The following is an 18,751-nucleotide window of genomic DNA, read 5'->3' as shown; positions in this document are numbered from 1 at the left end:
CCCGGATTCCCAGCCCTGTGACAGCCCGTTGCCCCGGGGACGGCGCGGAGAGGTGGGAGGGACGGGCGCGCCGAGCCCAGCTGGACTCCTGAGGGGGTCCCACTCTCTTTTTTTCTTCCACTGGGAAGGAGGTCCACGAGGGTTCAGAGCAGAGGAGCCAAAAGGGGGCTGCGACCCAAGGAGGGACTGGGTAGGGCGACCTGGACCCCTCACTGTCCTCCCGGGGGCACGCAGCGACCCCTTCCACGCCCGCACCCGCCGGGTCCCCACGAGCCCGGGGCGGCGAGCGCGTGTCCCCTGCCGGGAAGCCCGGATCCCGCGCGCCGCGCGCCATGGAAGCAGCTAACCTCTCGGTGGCCGCCACCGGCGTCGCCCTTCCCCTGGGATCCGAGGCCTGCAGCATCGGCCCGAGCCCCGGCGGGGTCGTCGGGTCGACCCCGGGCGGTGCCGCCCTGCCGGGCCGCGAGCCGCCCTTCTCCGTCTTCACGGTGCTGGTGGTGACGCTGCTGGTGCTGCTGATCGCGGCCACTTTCCTGTGGAACCTGCTGGTTCTGGTCACCATCCTGCGCGTCCGCGCCTTCCATCGTGTGCCGCATAACTTGGTGGCCTCGACGGCCGTGTCGGACGTGCTGGTGGCGGCGCTGGTGATGCCCCTGAGCCTGGTGAGCGAGCTGTCGGCCGGGCGGCGCTGGCGGCTGGGCCGGAGCCTGTGCCACGTGTGGATCTCCTTCGACGTGCTGTGCTGCACCGCCAGCATCTGGAACGTGGCGGCCATCGCCCTGGACCGCTACTGGACCATCACGCGCCACCTGCAGTACACGCTGCGCGCCCGCCGCCGCGCCTCGGCGCTCATGATCGCGCTCACCTGGGCGCTCTCGGCGCTCATCGCCCTGGCGCCGCTGCTCTTCGGCTGGGGCGAGGCATACGACGCGCGGCGCCAGCGCTGCCAGGTGAGCCAGGAGCCCTCCTACGCCGTCTTCTCCACCTGCGGCGCCTTCTACCTGCCGCTTGGCGTCGTGCTCTTCGTCTACTGGAAGATCTACAAGGCGGCCAAGTTTCGTTTCGGCCGCCGCCGCCGCCGGGCCGTGCTGCCGCTGCCCGCCACCGTGCAGGTGAGGGGCGGGCCGCCCAACCGGGGCGCGGGGGGCGGGGGTCGCTGCGGGAGGAGGCGGCTCGGCCAGCCGGAGAGTCGGCGGCGGAAGCTTGCACACTTGGGGCGCTCACCTGGAGCGCCCGAGGAGCTTGGCATCTGCTGTCAAAGGGGTGCCTCCCCTGCCGAGGGGCGCCTCCCCTGCCGCTGGCGCGCACGTGTGGGGCTGGCCCCCAGCGGACCCGGCGCGCGGGGGAAGGGCTTTCAGCACCCGCGCACTAGGGCTGGCGGGGGCGCGGGCGCCGCCGAGGCACGCGGCTGTAGGGGGTCTGCAGGGGCAGCGTTTCTGGGGAGTGGTGAGGGCACCACCGATGAGCCGAGCCCTTGGGGCTTTGCCCAGGAGCGATTGTGTCCCTGTGACACCGGCAGCCACCAGCTGCCGGGTGGCGGGACTGCGGCGGGCTGGGAGCGCGTGCAGAGGACCACATCCCTGCGTTTTCCTTCGCCGCTGCACCCAGGTCCAACCTCTGCAGTCCAGAAACGGAATCTCCAACTCTGGCGGCCAGCTCCCTTCCAAAGAGGGAAGTGAGCAGAAAATAGAGCCCAAGTATCGTGTTCCTCTCACTACCCCAACCTCAGGGTTTTCCTCTAGCGGCTTTGGAAGGAGATAGAACCGTCCGTTCAGATCCCAGCTCGGGACATTGGGGGCAGGTGCTTAACCTCTGCGGGCCTCTTTTCCACGTCTTTAAACAAGTTCATTCCTGCTTCATAGGGCTCTTGGTGAGGAAGGATCTCACGAGATGGAGCACGTGAGGCCCCAGCACAGTGCCTGGCACCCCGGGGTGGCAGAGCTGGCTGGGGTAGGGATCACCGGGGTGTTGCCTGGCAGTCCGCAATGGGCCAGAATCAAACCCTGAAAATGAATGAGACAGAGGAACACGGATTTGGCAGAACGTCTCTGATTGCATTTAGAACTGGAGCTTTCTGCCTTTTGGCAAGACCCTAATAAATATCAGCTCCCTCCTCATCCTAGAAGCCCCAAACTTTCCCTTTTTTGGGGGTGGTGGTGGTCAGGCTCCAAGTCCTGGAGAATAATAATAGGACTTACTGCCCCTTTCCAAATACAATAAAATAGTTGCCCTTTGTCCTCAGGCATACCTTCCAGGACCCACAGTGGATGCCTAAAACCACAGATATGCTATTTTTTCCTATACATACATACTGAAGATAGAGTTTAATTTATAAATTAGGCACAGAGTTTAACAACATACCTAATAATAAAATAGAACAATTTTACCAATATACTATAATAAAAATTATGTGACTGTGATCTCTCTCTCAAAAATATTGTACTGTACCCACCCTTCGTCTGGTTATGCTATGAGATGATAAAATGCCCACGTGAGGAGATGACATGAGGTGGTGATGTAGGCATCGTGACGTAGTGTTAGGCTACTACTGACGTGGATGAATCAGGAGGATCATCTTCCATACCTCGGTTGATCACAGATAACTGAAACTTCGGGAAGGGAAGTGAAACCATGGCTAAGGGGGGGGGGGTTGGGGGGTGGGGGGTGTGCCAGAGACCACTGTGCATGGCCCAAGGAAGGACTGCCGGTGGGCGGGGGCAGGGAGAAAGAGACAGTAAGTTTTCTGTTGTTAGTTTTGTTTTAATTTTGGAAAGTTAACTCAGATACGTAGGCTACGCAAACATATGTGTTTTAAAAAAGCTTCATTAAATGGCAGAGGGATTTAGTAGCATAAAATAGGAATGTCAAGACTAGAATTGGAAAGTGTTGGTAGGGGAGAGCTTTATTCAGAATTAATGATGTTCTTTGAAAGGTCCCTTGGAAATGCCTGGGGTGATTATAGCTTTTCTGTCTGATTGCGGAGGTAGGGCTGATTTTTAATAGCTACATCAACCCAATGTGCACCTAGAGAAATCATGGCGGAATGGATGCCAGAAAGGCTTGCCAAACCTGAGTTGGGCATTCATTTTTGAAAGACCCCATCCAGGCAGGTGATACCAAGAAGAAGAGAGTGAACAGAAGCCTGGCCAATCCGGGGTGGCCGTGGGTGGGGAGAAAGAGCTCGGGGAGGCAGGGCCAGTGGTGTGATTTTCCACTTGCTGGCAGTGGGACCCGGGGCAAGCCCTTCCCCTGCTCTGGGCTGCAAGTTCTCTTCTCTAATACACAGTATGGGTCTAAGCCCTGGCTGGGGCTCTCCAGTCATGTGATGCTGAGATTGTAGAGGGGATTGTGTTGGACAGCATCCCGCTTCCTTAGGCTTCAGCCAGCCCTCACTCAAATGCCTGGGTAATGCTGCTCCGTCAGCATCTACAAGGTTTCTGACCACAAGACACCCAAACGGAAACTTAAAATAATATGTCTGGAATACTATCTACCTTTCCCCCGCCCCTCCTGCTGTTTCCTGCACTCTAGGGAAAATGAGTTGAATTTAGGTCCTGAAACGTGTCTGTACTGCTTTCTGTGGGTGATGGAAGCACTTACGGAGTCTGAAGGCTCTGGTAATGGGGCTGTGTACATCCTTCATCTTTTCCGCGATTCTGTGGCCAGGTCCCAACACTGAGATATAATCAGAAAGGGACCAGCAAGAGTTCCTGTGCAGTGATTTAATTCTCTGGGGCAAAATGCAGTTTTTGAAAGTAGAACCGGAAACCAATGTTTACTAAGTGAGTCCTATAATCCAGACACTGTATTTGATGCTCTACATCCATCTTCTCTTTCATCTCCATGACCCAGCTGGGTTGACCCTATCGTCTCTATCAGTCTGGATCAGCTGAGACATGCTCAGCCACATATGACCCCCAAATGGACAGCTTATCTCACTCTCAGAGTTCAGTGTGGGTCCCCTCCTGCAGAGCTCTCCACCAGGCAGCAACTCATGGACCTGGACCCCTTGCCATCTTCGAGCTTTGCGGTCTAGAACAACTGGCTTCCGAGGTTGCCGTGTGAAGGCAAGAGATGGATGGAAATACAGCAGCTTTTAACTGCCTTCCCCCAAAGCGGACACATGACAGCTCTGTGCTCGGCCCATTGGCCAGCCACTGGCTGTGACATCCAGGGAAACACGTGGATTATTTGGTGAACACTGTCTTTAGCACCAACCCTCATTTTCCACTTGATAAAACTAAGTCGCCACAGAGTCAGTTCATTTAAGACCACAGAGTTAAAGTGTGGAGAAGCTGAGGTCACTGTTCTTTACTTTGTCATTCCTCCACGCTGTCTGTCTCCAGGGATTTAACTGCTGAGCACTGTTCCACTGCCCTCAGGTACCTCACCTTCATAGGAAGGAGGCAGCCATATCTCAGTCGAGGTGGGGCAGCATGGGATCAGGGTCTCAAAACTCTGCTCGTGAACTCTGTCCTTTCCAGGAGAGCTGACCACAGCTGAGCACGGAGGCACTCCCCCGCCTTCTCTCAGGAGACAGGGTTCATTCCTACCCTGCCCTCCTTTCTTTCAGCTTTCTAGAATGAGCACCACATATAGAGTATGTCCTGCTCGCCCCCCGCCCCCCAAGCAACCCCCATGGGTCATGATTGTTTCCCATTGGCCTGTGCCCTTTACTATTGAGAAGAAGAAAAAAGCAAAATCAATGGAGATTATGTAGTTGGCTTTTAAAATGTGACATCAAAAACTGTGGTTTTTTTTCCAATTGTTTGATTACCGTGCACAAGCTGATAAGCAGGGTCTGATTAGTCGTTAGGCACAGTAGGTGCACTACCCAGAGCCGCAGTACTTTTAGGGGTCCATGGAAATGGTTCAATTTTAATTTCTTTTAAAATTAGGGGAAGAATGAATATAAGAGCAATGAATATATAATAATGTATCCAGCCTCAGTTATATTAGTCTTCATAATAATATGGTCATAAAATATAATTTTTAATATTTTTTAATGGAAGAAGGGCCCCACAGAGGCAGAGATGCCTAGGGCTCATGAATGTGATAATGCAGCCCTGGCTGACACCCTTCACTCACTCACTCACTCAATCAATAAACATGTGGTGGGAGACAGTGTGCCCAGTGGTTAAGAGCATGGGATTTGGAAGCAAGGAGACCTGGATTTCAATTCTTTTTGTGCCACTTATTAGCACTGTAGCTGAGTGACTCAGTCTAAGCCTGCATTTCCCCATAGGTAAAATGGAAATATTGCCACCTGCCTCATAATATTCTTGTGATGAGTAAATGAGATAATGGTGTATACAGAGTCTCTAAAATAGTAAACCATAAATGCAAGCTGCTAGCATCTTCATTATTGTTCTCTTAAAATTCCTCTTGTAAGTTCTAAAAAATGAATGATGATTTTATTCCTCTTACTGCTATTACTCACCATCCTAATAGGGGAGTTACTTTTCACTTGTTTAACAAATTAGCCCAAAGCTTAGTGGTGTAAAACAACAAACATGCACTAAGTTTCTGTGGGTCAGGCTTGGGAATGGCTTTGACCTTCTGGGCCCAAGGTCTCATGTGGTTGTAGCCAAGATGTCAGGTGGGGCAGCAGTCATTCCAAGGCTTGACTGGGGCTGGAGACTGCTTCCAAGATGGCTGACTCACAGAGCTGTTAGCAGGAGGTCTCCCCAGGGCTGCTTAAGCGTTGTCACAACATGGCGCCTGGCTTCCCTTCTTCCCGGAGAGCACAGTAAGGAGGAAACTGCAATGACTTTTACAGACTAGTCTCAGAAGTTACATGAGATCTCTTCCCCTATAGTCTAGTCACTAGAAGTGAGTCACCAACTCCAGCCCACACCCAAGGCAAGGGGAATTAGGCTCCACCTTTGGAAAAGTATCAGTGAACTTGTGAACAGATTTTAAAACGACCACTGTAAGACACACAGATGGTGTTCAAAATTACTTGAGCGACTGTTACTGACCTGCATATTAGGCACTGTCGTAGCCTCTGAAGTTTCAAAGAATGAATGAGCAAGGTCTCTATTCTCAAGGGATTAATTTTAATAGACCACAACTATATAATTAAAAATTCAATAAAATCTTATAGGTGCTCTGCTAGAAGTCTGTCCAGAATACAGTGAATGGTCCTGAGAGCCTGAATATGGGAAAGCACTTTGTACATGGTCAAGGGCAAAATAGATGTGTAATATTGAGCTGTAGGGTTTGCGACAACTTCGATCTGAGTGTTAGATAATGTTACGTTATAAAATATTGGCCTCTCTAAGCTAACTCTCTGTATTAGCATAAATAAGTTTTTGTGTTGTCAGAAAAAAAAAATAAGTTTTGTGTTGTAAGCATACAGTACATAAGCCTTGAGTGACCTGAAATCTGTACAGAGCCTTTTATGTTTTTGTCACTTGTCCAATGTTTAGTTGTCATCTGGACCACCCCAAAGACTAAGCTGCTGGTGGGCCTGCGGGCTTGTTGGAGACAGGAAGAGAGTGGTGGAAAATCACCACCCTCGTTCTGATTCAATCTATTAAAAGAACTGTGGGCTCAAACACATTCTCATGCCAGACGGCAAGCTTATTTTAACTTTAGGAAAGTACATTTTATGAATCAAATTGTATCAGTGGTAATAAAAAATCTGGTTTATGGTTTGATTCTTTAAAGATTGGCACCTAAGAGTCTGCGAGTTTCCGGAAGTACTTGGATGTGTCAAGGAGCGTTTTTAAAATCTGCACCTTCAGAAATGCCCCTGGCCTTCCTGTCCCTACAAACTTCTCCCTTGCTGTTTCCTTGCATTGTTATGTTCATTCTGTCTCTTTACCTCTACTTCCATTTCTCTTTTCTCTCTGATTGGATTGTTGGAGAAGAGTGGAGGGGGAAAAGGAGAAAGGCGGGGTGGGGGGGTAGGCAAATACGGTGCAGGGACCATGTGTCTTCACCAATGACCTTGCAATGATCTACTCCTCAAATCTGTGTGGTTCTTGGAATAGATTGAGCTTCTCAGTGGAACACTGAGATCCAAATTCCATGGTTCTTAACCTTTGGGTAGGTCACAGATGCCTTGGGCTTGCTGCCCAGAAAGGTATGTAGGTGCTTAGTCACCCGATTTGCATAGGGCAGTCCCTGAAGCCCATCTCTGAAGACTGATGCTGAGCCTTCCTTCCCCTTGGCTTTTCTGAGAGATGGAACCCACAGTGTAATAGTAACTGTGACTCTCTGAAGCAGGGCTGTAGTTGTCAGGGCATGGCCCCCAAGGGGGGCAAATCAGAACCCTGAGTCTGGACAATACATGTGCAAAAGGCAAAGCCTCCCTTCTTTCCACTACTCCCTCCTCCCTACCCCCCGTGCCAAGAATCTTTGGCTTGGGCTTCCAGGGATTCCAGGGTATGAACTCTTGCCTCAACAGAGGCCCTTCCATCGGCATCCACTCGTAAAGTGGGGATGACTTCAGATCAGATGATATTAGAACAGAAAACACAGATGTATTCCCCTTCTCCGAATTAACTCCAGTGGATCCTTAGCCAATCCATGGTGACTAAACTCCCCACAAAAATCCATGTTCTCCAAAAACAAGAAAGATAGCAACTGTACCTTATGTTATGATCACACGCAAGAGCTCAGCAAAACTATACTCTATACTTTGTTGTGAATATAATTACACTGAAGGAAAAGTTATTTTTTTTTCAAGCCCAGCATGCTCTGCTTTTTTTTTTCTGTAAGAAAACTTCCTGAATTTCATTTCTTTTCTCTTCTTTTTTCTTTTCACACAAGAGAAGCAGCTGAGAAAATTTCCTGATCTAGTTTGTCAGACATGCTAGACAGTTTCCGTTCACTTTGAGGGGCTATTTTGGTTAGTTAACTTCTTAAAGTGCCTTTGGGAAATGCACCGTGGAGCTTGGTTATCTCAGTGAACCCTGGGCAGAGAGATTGGAGCCCCAGCTGTCCCAAGTCCTGACCTGCCGAGCTCTGGATAGAAACAGGGAATTCCAGTTACAATCCAGATTGCCTTCAGCCCGAGTCAGAAATCTCTCTGTGTCCTCTCTCCCTCTCGGACGTTGTAGGGCTCAATTAATCGCTAGGATCAGTATGGGCGCCCAGACACCAGGCTTAGTAAAGAGTCTCGTTGCCATACTTACATGCCTGACCCGAGGGGTCACAGTGGAAACTACTGTTTGTTCCACCAGTGATTAGGACCATCTTTCTTCTTTTTGCTTGTCTCTCCTATTTCTTATTAGGATGTTTAATTGACAACATTAGAGGATTACAAATGTTTGTGGGTTCTTTCTGTGGCAGCTGGAATTTTTTTTTTTTAGAGAAGAAGGAAGGGACAAGGGGTCGGGAAGTTGAGGTTTCGGCGGGCCTCCCGTGTGTTCCTCACAGTAAGCCCGCAGCCAAGGCTCTTCACAGTTAGAGGTGTAGAAGTGAGGGCATGGCGGGGCTCTGGTTAGAATTCTGTCTGGCCACTGACTTGCTCTGAGCCTCGCTTCCTTGTGCCTTCCTTACTGGTTGCTCTTCTTACTGAGTAAGATAGCGGGGGGAGCCACCCAGTCATGTACCAGACCACTATCAGCAACCTGGAAGTCAGCCTGCCACAGCTCACTGGGCACTGGCAGGAGCCAGGAGACTCCGAATCAGAGTCAGAGGACTCTATTACGCTCGGCACACAGGCCCACACGAGCGTCATATGGACACTGGTTCCCCTTACCCTCAGACTCGCACGGGAGTGACCTGGAGCGGCCCAGATGCATCTGCATCATGGCAGAGAAACTCCTAGGTGAGAGAGCTCAACTCTGTATTGCCCAGTGTTGGACAATCGATAAACCTGCCTTGTGCTCTTAGGAAACCTGAATCTTTTGAAAGGGGCTGCAAGCTAAGCTGCTGTTTTTCCACTGGGAGACACTATCTCTATCTTCCAAGGTTGTTTGCTTTACAAACATCCTCGATAAGCCAGTCTAAACTTGGGGCTGTCAGTGCCTTCGTTAGCAAAATGTGCATAAATGCAAGAGACCTGCGAGAGAATCGTCTCCCCGAAACATCTCCCAAGTCAGTAAATTTTTACTGTTTTTACTATATGCCATTCATGATACTAGGTGCTAGGGACTCTTCAGGGGACAGGACACTCATGGTCCCTGCCCTGCTGGCCTGTCCGTGGTGACTCAGAATCCTTGCCCTGACATCGGAGTACTGATGGGAACAGTGGGACAGAATATTTCAAATTGGGACTTGATGGGAAATTCTACTACAGAGTCCCCAGACACACAGTGGGTGGTAAATAAATGTTTAAGCATATATTGTATGGCAGATTTGGTCCTTAATTAATTTTAGATGAAAAAGCCTCAGATTCTATGGAAGGTTAAGGTAAACTCATCTTTTAGGTCCCGTCCCAGCATGGCAGAAAGAGGCCATACAGGCCTGGAACGAGACTGACCAGGCAGGCGCCTTGGTTCTGCGTTCCTCCCCCCGACTTGTGTGGTCTTGGCCAAGGCATTTGGTGACTCCAAACTTCTGTGTATTCAGAGCACCTTTCCTTTTACAGCAGGACCCAAAAGTGCCAGGGACTACTGGCTGTGTGTATCCAACAGCCTGGACTCTTCCCTGCATATTGGGGAGCAGGGGGAGGTTTCTAGCCAGAGGTCAGAGGCCCCTTAAAGCCTGAATGGTCAGTGTTAAGACAGGTGTGCAGACGGAAGTTGGGGTGAAGAGGTGAGGAAAGAGAAGACCAACGAGGAAAGATGGAGAAGCTCAGGGATGGCTCCAGAGCTGGTGGCTAGAGACCCTAGAAATCGCCAGGAAGACATACATGTCCATTCTGAAAAAATCTCAAGCATATGTGTTCTTAAAATAGATTCTACTGGGGCGCCTGGGTGGCTCAGATGGTTAAGCGTCTGCCTTCGGCTCAGGTCATGATCTTGGGGTCCTGGGATTGAGCCCTGCATCGGGCTCCCTGCTCAGCGGGAAGCCTGCTTCTCCCTCTGCCTCTGCCCCTCCTCCCACTCATGCTCTCTCTCTCTCTCTCAAATAAATAAATAAAATCTTAAAAAATAAAAAGATTCTGTTGGAACCCATCCAGATCAATCACCTTTTCTAAAGGTGCAAAACAGGTAGGGATTAAGAGTGTGGTCTCTGGTTCAAAATACTCCCGTTTGACCTCCAGCTCTTACCATAAGCAACTGGGTGATCTTGGACAAGGTATTTAACATCTCGGAGTGTTTTCTCAACTCTGAAATGGAGATAATAATACTCCAAACTTTGATGTAAGAATGAATTCAAATCATCCCTTATAAGACTTAAGCATAGTGTCTGTTTATGTCTGTTTTACAAGACTTAAGCATAGTGTCTGTTTTATGGTTAACTTCTCTGGAGCTGTTCTTAGCCTCTTTTGGCTTTCTATTGGATATTACACTTCAAACGACAAAAGCCAAGGTAGTCAGTCTCCTCGCAAACCGGAATCATCATCCCAGGCTGTATGGCCTCTCTCTGCCACTCCGTTTCTTTGAAGCCGTTTCTGGAAAGATTCCACAGTCTTCCCGCATCTCTCTCTGCGAGGGGTGTAGCAGGCTCAGGAGGAAAGCTGGGAACACGGGCTTCTAGCAAACAGATGCCACGGCGGAGCGGAGCTGGATGCCGCTAACCGCCGCAGTGCTGGAGGCCAGGTCCTTTAAACCAACTTACTCTGTGAACTTGCCTTTTGTTTCTTTCCCCCAGGAGCCCCTTTGAGCTGAATTCACCCCATTTCTTTGCCTCAATAGCATACCAAGGATTTGGAATTTCCGTTCCCCGGGGGAGGGACTCAAGTGCCTGGGAGGCCATTTAGGTCAGCAGAGAAGTGGTTGGAAAAGTGCCCAGTCCTGAGCCTGGAGGGAGGAAAACGACCACGCCACCGTCCAGTTCGGCTCCTGCTCTGATAAGATGGTTCCCTCCCCAAGACACGGCTCAGCATTCATGAGATGGTTTCAGGATGGCACGTCTCTGTGGCTCAGACTTGTCTGTGACTTGAGGATGGTCCGCTATGAGGGGATGGGTCAGCGCGGTCTCTTCTAAAGGAGAAGGGAGACGCAGGTGCGGACCTTTCTGTTGTCATGATCACTGGTTCACTGACCAGCCGTTTCCTGAGCACCGGCCAGGCACCAGGTGCTGCTGCCGGGCAGCTGTGTGTACAAGGGGGACAGTCCCAGCGCCGGTTCAGCTTGGCCCAGGGTGGGCGGACAGGTGTAATCGCCATCGCCGCACAAATTGCTACAGAAGAGGAGAAAGGGGTGCCAAACAGGGAGATGTGTTTGAGTTTAGAGGGTTAGAAAGGCCACTCTGAGAGGCCACTCAGCCTCCAAGCTGAGACCCGAGAGGTGAAGAGGAGCTGACCAAAGGATGGGGGTGACAGGGTGGACGGTGCACCAGAGGCTCCTTAAATGGTAGTGAATTATTACCACAATGGCATTTACAGTTTTCTGTTTGTTTGTTTTTTTAAGCTAGGCAGTACAGAAGTACCCCAGAATCTAAATCTGGAATCCATTCAGCACATCGTTGTATAATTCCTTGCAATATTGATGTTTATAGGCTGCCTTGCCAGCTGCGAACTTTGTGCCTGGGCTGGGCTGGGATCTGTTCTCTTTGGGGTCCAAGTCCCAGCCCCCAGCCCACTCCATGATTGTCGAATGGGTCATGTGCCAGGAGTTGTGCCGGGCAGCCAGCACATTCCCAGTTCACGTCGTCTCCCCGGTGGCCTTACGATGGGGGGAGAGGACTTTGTCACCCAGCTTCACAGATGGGGGAAAAGCAGGTTTGGCCACTGGGGCTGGGACTCAAGCCAGAGTCTGACACGGAGGCTCCTGCTCTTATCTGCCACCTTCCCTTTTTATATCTTATTATCTGACATCGTGGGGACCACCACTCTCACTCCAGAAGAAACTTCAGGACTTATTATTATTATTTTTTTAAGATTTTATTTATTTGTCAGAGAGAGAGCATAAGTAGGCAGAGCGGTAGGCAGAAGGAGAGGGAGAAGCAGGCTCCCCGCTGAGTAGGGAGCGGGATGGAGGACTCGATCCCAGGAAGGCAGATGCTTAACCTACTTAACCGACTGAGCCACCCAGGCACCCCCTTCAGGGCTTATTTTAACCTACACTTTCAGGAACATTTTCACCTAACATTTTGGATGGATTCTGGTATAAGCGCATCTTGAGAGGCTGCAGGAGAGGTGTTGGCCACACTGGATTTATCATCCCACGTCAGGTTTTATGTGTTAATCGCACGTTTCCTTTGTTCCAAGGTGAAGGAGGCCCCTCAGGAGGCTGAGATGGTGTTCCCGGCGCGGCGCCCAGTGGTGGCCTTTCAGATGAGCGGGGACTCGTGGCGGGAGCAGAAGGAGAAGCGGGCAGCCGTGATGGTGGGCATTCTCATCGGCGTGTTTGTGCTGTGCTGGATCCCCTTCTTCCTGGCGGAGCTCATCAGCCCCCTCTGTGCCTGCAGCCTGCCCCCCATCTGGAAAAGCATATTCTTGTGGCTTGGCTACTCCAATTCTTTCTTTAACCCCCTGATTTACACAGCATTTAACAAGAACTACAACAACGCCTTGAAGAGTCTCTTCAGCAAGCAGAGATAAACCCAGGGCTCGGGGAGACCTGCAGGTAGGGCCGTGGGCAGAGAACTGGTATTTCTCTCCGCCCCAGGTATCTGGGAGCCTGGCCCCACAGCAGAGTGCCGATGACATCAGAGCCATACCATCGGGCCTGGACGGTAGGAGCAGCAGCGCCAACGGCTCGCCGGGAAAGACAGCGCATGCGTGGCAAGCGTGCAGCTACGCCCTCTTCCCGGGTGTGTGGCAGACATTGCTAATCGATCGGGGCACGTTTCTCCACGCCGCGGGACCTCTGCCTCAGAATCCTTATCAGCGCTCTAGGTACTGCTAACTGGCTGGAATGGACACAGGAGTCGAAGCTGACTTGCCTTTCCTTTATTTAATACCCTATTCTTCCGAGGGGATCCCTCAGCACAGAGCCCCAGGTGGCCTGTTTTGGGGCCCACTCAGGAGACTGTCTCCTTTGAAACAGCCCCCACCCCGTATCCACCTGATTCAACATACCTTCCCCAATCTCCAAGGCGGTGTATCCCAACTGGGGAGATGGGCATCATAGGAACGTTGGTTTTTTATTAAAAAAAAAAAAGTGTCTGGTGCAACCCATTATCTACTGAATCAGACTTTCGGAGAAGTCTGATAATTATATTATTGAGTTCTTTTTTCATCAGTGAGAGACAGTGCTAGATACTTAGATTGTTCTTTAGACCAATTAAGTTGGCCTTGGGCGGAGGGGGGGTGGGGGTGGGGGACTCAGGCAGGAGTGCTTTTTAAAGCTCCCTAGGGGATTCTAGCCGGCCAGAGTTGAGGATCCCGGTGGGGTCCTTTCTCTGCTTCTGAACAAGGGAGAGCAGCTATGAGAAATGTTCCCACCACTTCACCATACACACTTGTATGTGTAATAAAAATACTATTGAAGCATTGATTTCTAGGCTCAAAATCATTCATATGTATGACTGATCACACACACACACACACACACACACATTCACATATGCCATCGAAACAGGGATGACTGCAGTCTAAGACACAACAATCCCAAACTGCCATAGTGAATCTTGGCCTTCCTGAAAATACCAAATGTGGCCCAGGTATATAGGGGTCCAAGGGCCTGGATGAGGGGGGATACCTAGACTAAGTCATGCTGGCCACAGTCCCCCTGATTTTGGGAAGGGCCGGTTGCCTACTGATTAGGTTTTTTCAATGTACCCAAAACAGTACACTCCCGCATCGGCTCACCAGATATTTGAGGTATGTAGACATTCTTTTAAGCTTATACTATAGAGGACCTGTACTTTGGGGTTTATCAGAGAATAGAGGTCCACAGTGCCTTTTCCAAAATCTTTGGGGCCAGATGGGCTTTGGAACTTAAAAGTGTTTTCAAGTGTTAGAAAGGCAATATGGTGTATATTGCATAAATTAGCTAACACCCCCAGCTCGGTTGGGGGCAGCAGTCTCTACTCAACCTGTGCAGTAAAATGTATGAATATTTATACTGTGAGAAAAGACTAAAAATAGCTAGCTAGCACAGAGTCAGATCAGATTTTGTCACTGAATGTGTTAGAAACCACCTCTGGTTACCAAACTTTGTGTTTTTGCCATTGAGGACCCGTACCTCAAACCATCCACAGTCCCAGCTTTGCTGCATATCAACCCTGTTGAGGGGAGGGATTCTGAAGGCAGTCTGGGGAGAGTACGTGGTTCAACTATTCCTTTGTGGCTAGCGGTTGGGACACCACAAAGGTGCTTTGTATGGCTTTCTACGACAGCTTTCTTGGAGTCCTATTTTGGAATTTTATTCTTTCATTGGAAGATACTTGAAAAAACACTCATGTGAAATATGTCAATGCACTTCACATAAAAATGTGAAGTCCTCTGTTTCACTCTTTGTGAAGCATGTTTTCTTATGATAATGAGGACTTTTATTATGTTTCCATTTTTCCCTTGATCAGGAAGAACAGAACCACATTTCTGGCCTAACTTTGGAATCTGTGTAGGAACTGGCATCCTATTGATTTGTGTCTAAGGTTTCTAGCCAGTCTATAATTCCAATTCTTACTTAGGTTTTCCCTATCCTAGTGTTTTCTGTTCTATTTGTATTTTACTATCCTAGTCTGTGTATTTCCTGCAAGCCACCTCAAATCCTCTGTGAACCAAGCCAGGAAAGAAAGGAATGGGCACATTGTTGTGTTTGAAGGGTTAGAGCTCACGCTTGGGGCTATTGGGGATTTTGCCCTATCCGCTGAAACACACTAGGTGGTGTTAGAGATCTTCTTCCCTGTCCCTCTCTTCATACTGTTTATCAAGCATCCACCATGTGTTGCTGCTGTACTAGGTTTTAGATACAAATGCTCATTTGATCCTACATCTATCCTGCGAGGTAGGTACTGTCCTCATCGAACCCCATGCCGAGGGTAAGTAGCCTGCCTGTGGTCACACATGAGTACATACATGGCAGAACTGGTATCTGGACTCAAGTTGACCTGTATCCAAGCATGGGGAAGGACGGGAACTCAACGGAAGTCGGCCTGGACTCCATGTTTCAATGTTTGCTTGCGTTTTGCAGCATGAACACTGTACCTGGTGTAGTGGGTCTGCTTGCATTGTTCTAGTTGGATTCCAGGCAGGAGCCTTAGAGGAAGAATCTAGGTAGAGTTGGTGAGGGGCACTTGTGGAATTTTTTGGTTTACTCTTCCTTCTGGGTAGGATGCTTTATGATCGTGTTCATTTGCCTGGGCTTTGGCTTAATGTAGGATCATGATGGAAGCATCCCAGGCGGAAGGAATTACGTATGTGGAGCCCTTCTTAAAAGGAGGTTGCTTGCTTGCTGATTTGGTGGCAACTTCTATTGGACCTTTCAGACTTGACCCTTTTCTTCAGTTAGGGGGACCTTCCCTAACCACCACTATAATTACAAAATGCTTAATTTCTGAAACAGATCAGTTGATGACTGACTCTCTGTAAGGCTGCACCTGTAATTTCTTTTAATAAGAGTATCAAAATAACAGTCTATTGACAAAGTATCTGATTTATAATGAACATTGCAGGAACTGCTTTAATAACCATGATGTCTCTGCTCTGCCTCAAATCTCTTTGCTTGCAGTACCTAAGACGGGGGTGGGAGGATGTAAGAGGAAATAGTCTCTTCCTTGTCGAGATTCATTTGCTAAAGTATCTTCACGTCAGAATCCAATTTCACAAAGTTCCAGGTCTGTAGGATGGATGGGGCTAACCCAATGGTATTCTTTTATAATGCAGTCATGTACAATGGATAAAGTATGCTCCCTTTCTCCCCTTTAGCATGGCCTCCATGTTTCTTCATGCCATGCTGGATGGGAATTTGGATTCTGATCATGATTGCTTTCCAGCATGAGCATCTATCCCCACGTGGGTACCATCCCTAGAAGCCTGCTCTTCTGGCCCCTGACCTGATCCCTCTGCACTAACACTGGGTAGTACAGAGAAGTGTCTGAGTCTATGAAATGTCTATGAGTTGGCTGGGATCTCACCGATCCAGGCTGGGCTCTTCTGGGTCCAGCTTCAAGCAGCAGTTTGTTTGGGTCTAGGTCTGTTCCATGTGTCCCTCAACCTCCTTGGGCCAGCACGGTATGTTATTTTCGAGAGAGGTGAGCAAGTGGGCAAGCCTGACCACTCAAGCACGCTTCCAAACTTTTGCTCATAGCAAGTCTGCTAACAACCCACAGACCAAGTAAAAGCCCAAAGTCAAAGGATGGGGAAGAGCATTCCACCCGCCAGGACGCCACGACAAAGGTGTCTGTTCTGGGGGAGTGAAGAATGGCAACAAATAATTCAGTGTTCCCTATGTGAAAAAGGCAGAACATAAAAAATCAGAGTGTGGTATAAAAAGGGTAAGCACAGTGTCTAAGACTTTTGTTTCTGGTATATGTTCATCTGGATTATCAGTCATCTCTTATCTGGGGTCCTTGCTGTTGCCCTTGCTTCCCTGGTCTGTGGTCAGCACAGCTCCCAAGGTGTCTCTGTTGAAATCTCCAGAGCCTCCAATGATTCCTCAAAACTCACCTGCTGGGTCTGCTTCTACCTCAAGGACTTTACACTCAGTAACCCCTCCGCCTGGCATCTCCCTCACACAGGTATCCCTCACCAGGTGGCTCATTCCCTCACTAGTCATCAGTTTGTTTGTATTTATTTAATGCTAAGAACACAGATATCCTAAAGAGACAATGGAGAAAGTTTTTTCTAGGCTGGATTTCGATCATAAAAACACTAATGATTCAAACTTCTGAAACAAAACAGCACACAAATCTAGAAAATGCAAAACACATTTTATTTCTTACCTGAATTAAGTTGAAAACATGTAAATGTTATCTTTAAAAAATACCAATATTAGGGGCCTGAGTGGCTCAGTTGGTTAGGCATCTGCCTTCAGCTCAGGTCATGATCTCAGGGCCCTGGGATCGAGCCCCACCTTTGCTCCCTGCTCAGTGGGGAGCCTGCTTCTCCCTCTCTCTCTGCCCCCCTCCTGCTTGTGTGTGTGTGCACATGCTCTCTCTCTCAAATAAAATCTCAAGAAAAAATAAAAGTTATCAAAATTAAATTCATGCAGAGAAACTACCCATAGCTTTTAAACCACAGAACACCTGGTTTTCTATAGGACAAAAATAAAAGGATGTAAAATAATGTGCAGTTTATAGAATTCAAAGAAAATTGGGGTGGCTAAGAGTCGGTGAAAGAGGCAATTAGGGGCAGGAGGCATTTTTTAAGGTAGACACTCTGGTGACATCTACAACAAGCCTGGAGGGAACCAGGAGGCTGACACCGAGCAGGCCCTGCCAGGGGGTACACCACTGGGTATGTGCAGTGGCCAGCAAATTAACTGGTGCTCTGGTGAAGTTTCCGGAATGACAACCAAGGTAGTTCCCAGTAAAGGATGTGAAGGTAGTCCCTAACTATTCATTATAAAATTGCAAATCACCACCAAACCAGACACTCCCGATCCTTCTTCCTTAACCAGTACGCTGAAGCAACACGGCTGTAGCTTACATGGTCTTACCTTGCTTATAAGTCTTCCCCACTGGAATGTAGTGAAGGCAAGTTCTTCTGTCTGCTTTGTTCACTGCTGTATTCCCAGGGCCTGACCCACAACAAAAGCTCAAATATTTGTTGGTTGAATGAAGGAGCTATCAGGGATTTATTTTTCTCATGGAACAAGAAATATGGGGGCAAGGGGTCCTTGGGTTGGTTCAAGAGGCTCGCCATGCCTTCAGGGAACCAGGCTCTTCCCATCTTTTCACTCTGCCAAGCTCCCCGTGTCGGGATGTCTCTTCTCATGGTCTCAAAATGGTTAACGCTGCTCTAGACACCTTGTCCTTCCCCAACAACTTGCAAGAACAGAAGCTCTCTTAATGCACCTTGTGCTGATTACCAGCAGCAACGTCTCCTTGGCTCAGGGGTACCATCTCCATCTTTTGCACCCCCAAAGCCAGAGGGACAGGGGTGGTGCTGTGACCCTCACGAGAGAGGGGCAAACCGCTTCACGGTCCACTGCCCCCTTACCGTCCCCTCACTGCTTCCTCTCCCTATAGCTGCTCTGTCAGAAGAGGTGAGCCCCCTTTCCACTTCCCTATTTCCCCCCAAGACCCAAGAAAAGGAGAAATTAATTACTTTGGGCGTAGGGCTTTAAATTCCTAAGGAAAGCAGACTTATCAAACATGAATCTTCTGTCATGTTTCTGTTTGGTAGAAAATCAAATCAAATTAAGATTTAAAAACTTTATTTTTTTTGAATAGATAATACATGTACATGGTATAAAATTCAAAAGGTACAAAAGGTATACAGTGAAAAGCAATTCCCATCCCTCTCCCCAGAGGCAACCAAAGCTGTCAGGTTCCTGTGTACTCTCCCAGAGATAGTCTAGGCACACGCTAGCAGGTACGCATGACAGATGTGCGTGAATGCGCCACGCACGTGTGTATACCCATCGACACACGTTTTCCCCAACCCCTCCCCTCTTTCAAAAACAAGCACCAGTATACCAAGAGCCTCTTGTCCCCCACTTAACCATGCGCCTTAGGGATCATCCCACGGCAGTACATACAGAGTGACTCTGTTCTTCCAAATTTAACAGCCCACTGGACGGATTCACCATGATTCACTTAACCACTGCCCTATGTTGGTGGTGGTTTCCAACTT

The 18,751-nt window shown here is 49.2% G+C and overlaps 1 protein-coding gene across 1 annotated transcript; it reads left to right on the top strand.

Moving 5' to 3' along the window:
* The first annotated feature begins 332 nt into the window (after positions 1-332).
* On the top strand, positions 333-12,667 carry LOC110585772 (5-hydroxytryptamine receptor 5B). Its single transcript, XM_021695899.2, has 2 exons — positions 333-1,112; positions 12,275-12,667. Exons 1-2 carry the CDS (start codon positions 333-335, stop codon positions 12,605-12,607), a joined length of 1,113 nt encoding a protein of 370 aa, XP_021551574.1. The 3' UTR covers positions 12,608-12,667.
* Positions 12,668-18,751: the final 6,084 nt, after the last annotated feature.

The sequence above is a fragment of the Neomonachus schauinslandi genome, chromosome 3, assembly GCF_002201575.2.
Source record: "Neomonachus schauinslandi chromosome 3, ASM220157v2, whole genome shotgun sequence".
Classification (NCBI taxonomy): Eukaryota; Metazoa; Chordata; class Mammalia; order Carnivora; family Phocidae; genus Neomonachus; species Neomonachus schauinslandi.
The sequence above is the reverse complement of the archived record's forward strand: the minus strand, read 5'-3'. Positions and strand labels throughout refer to the sequence as shown.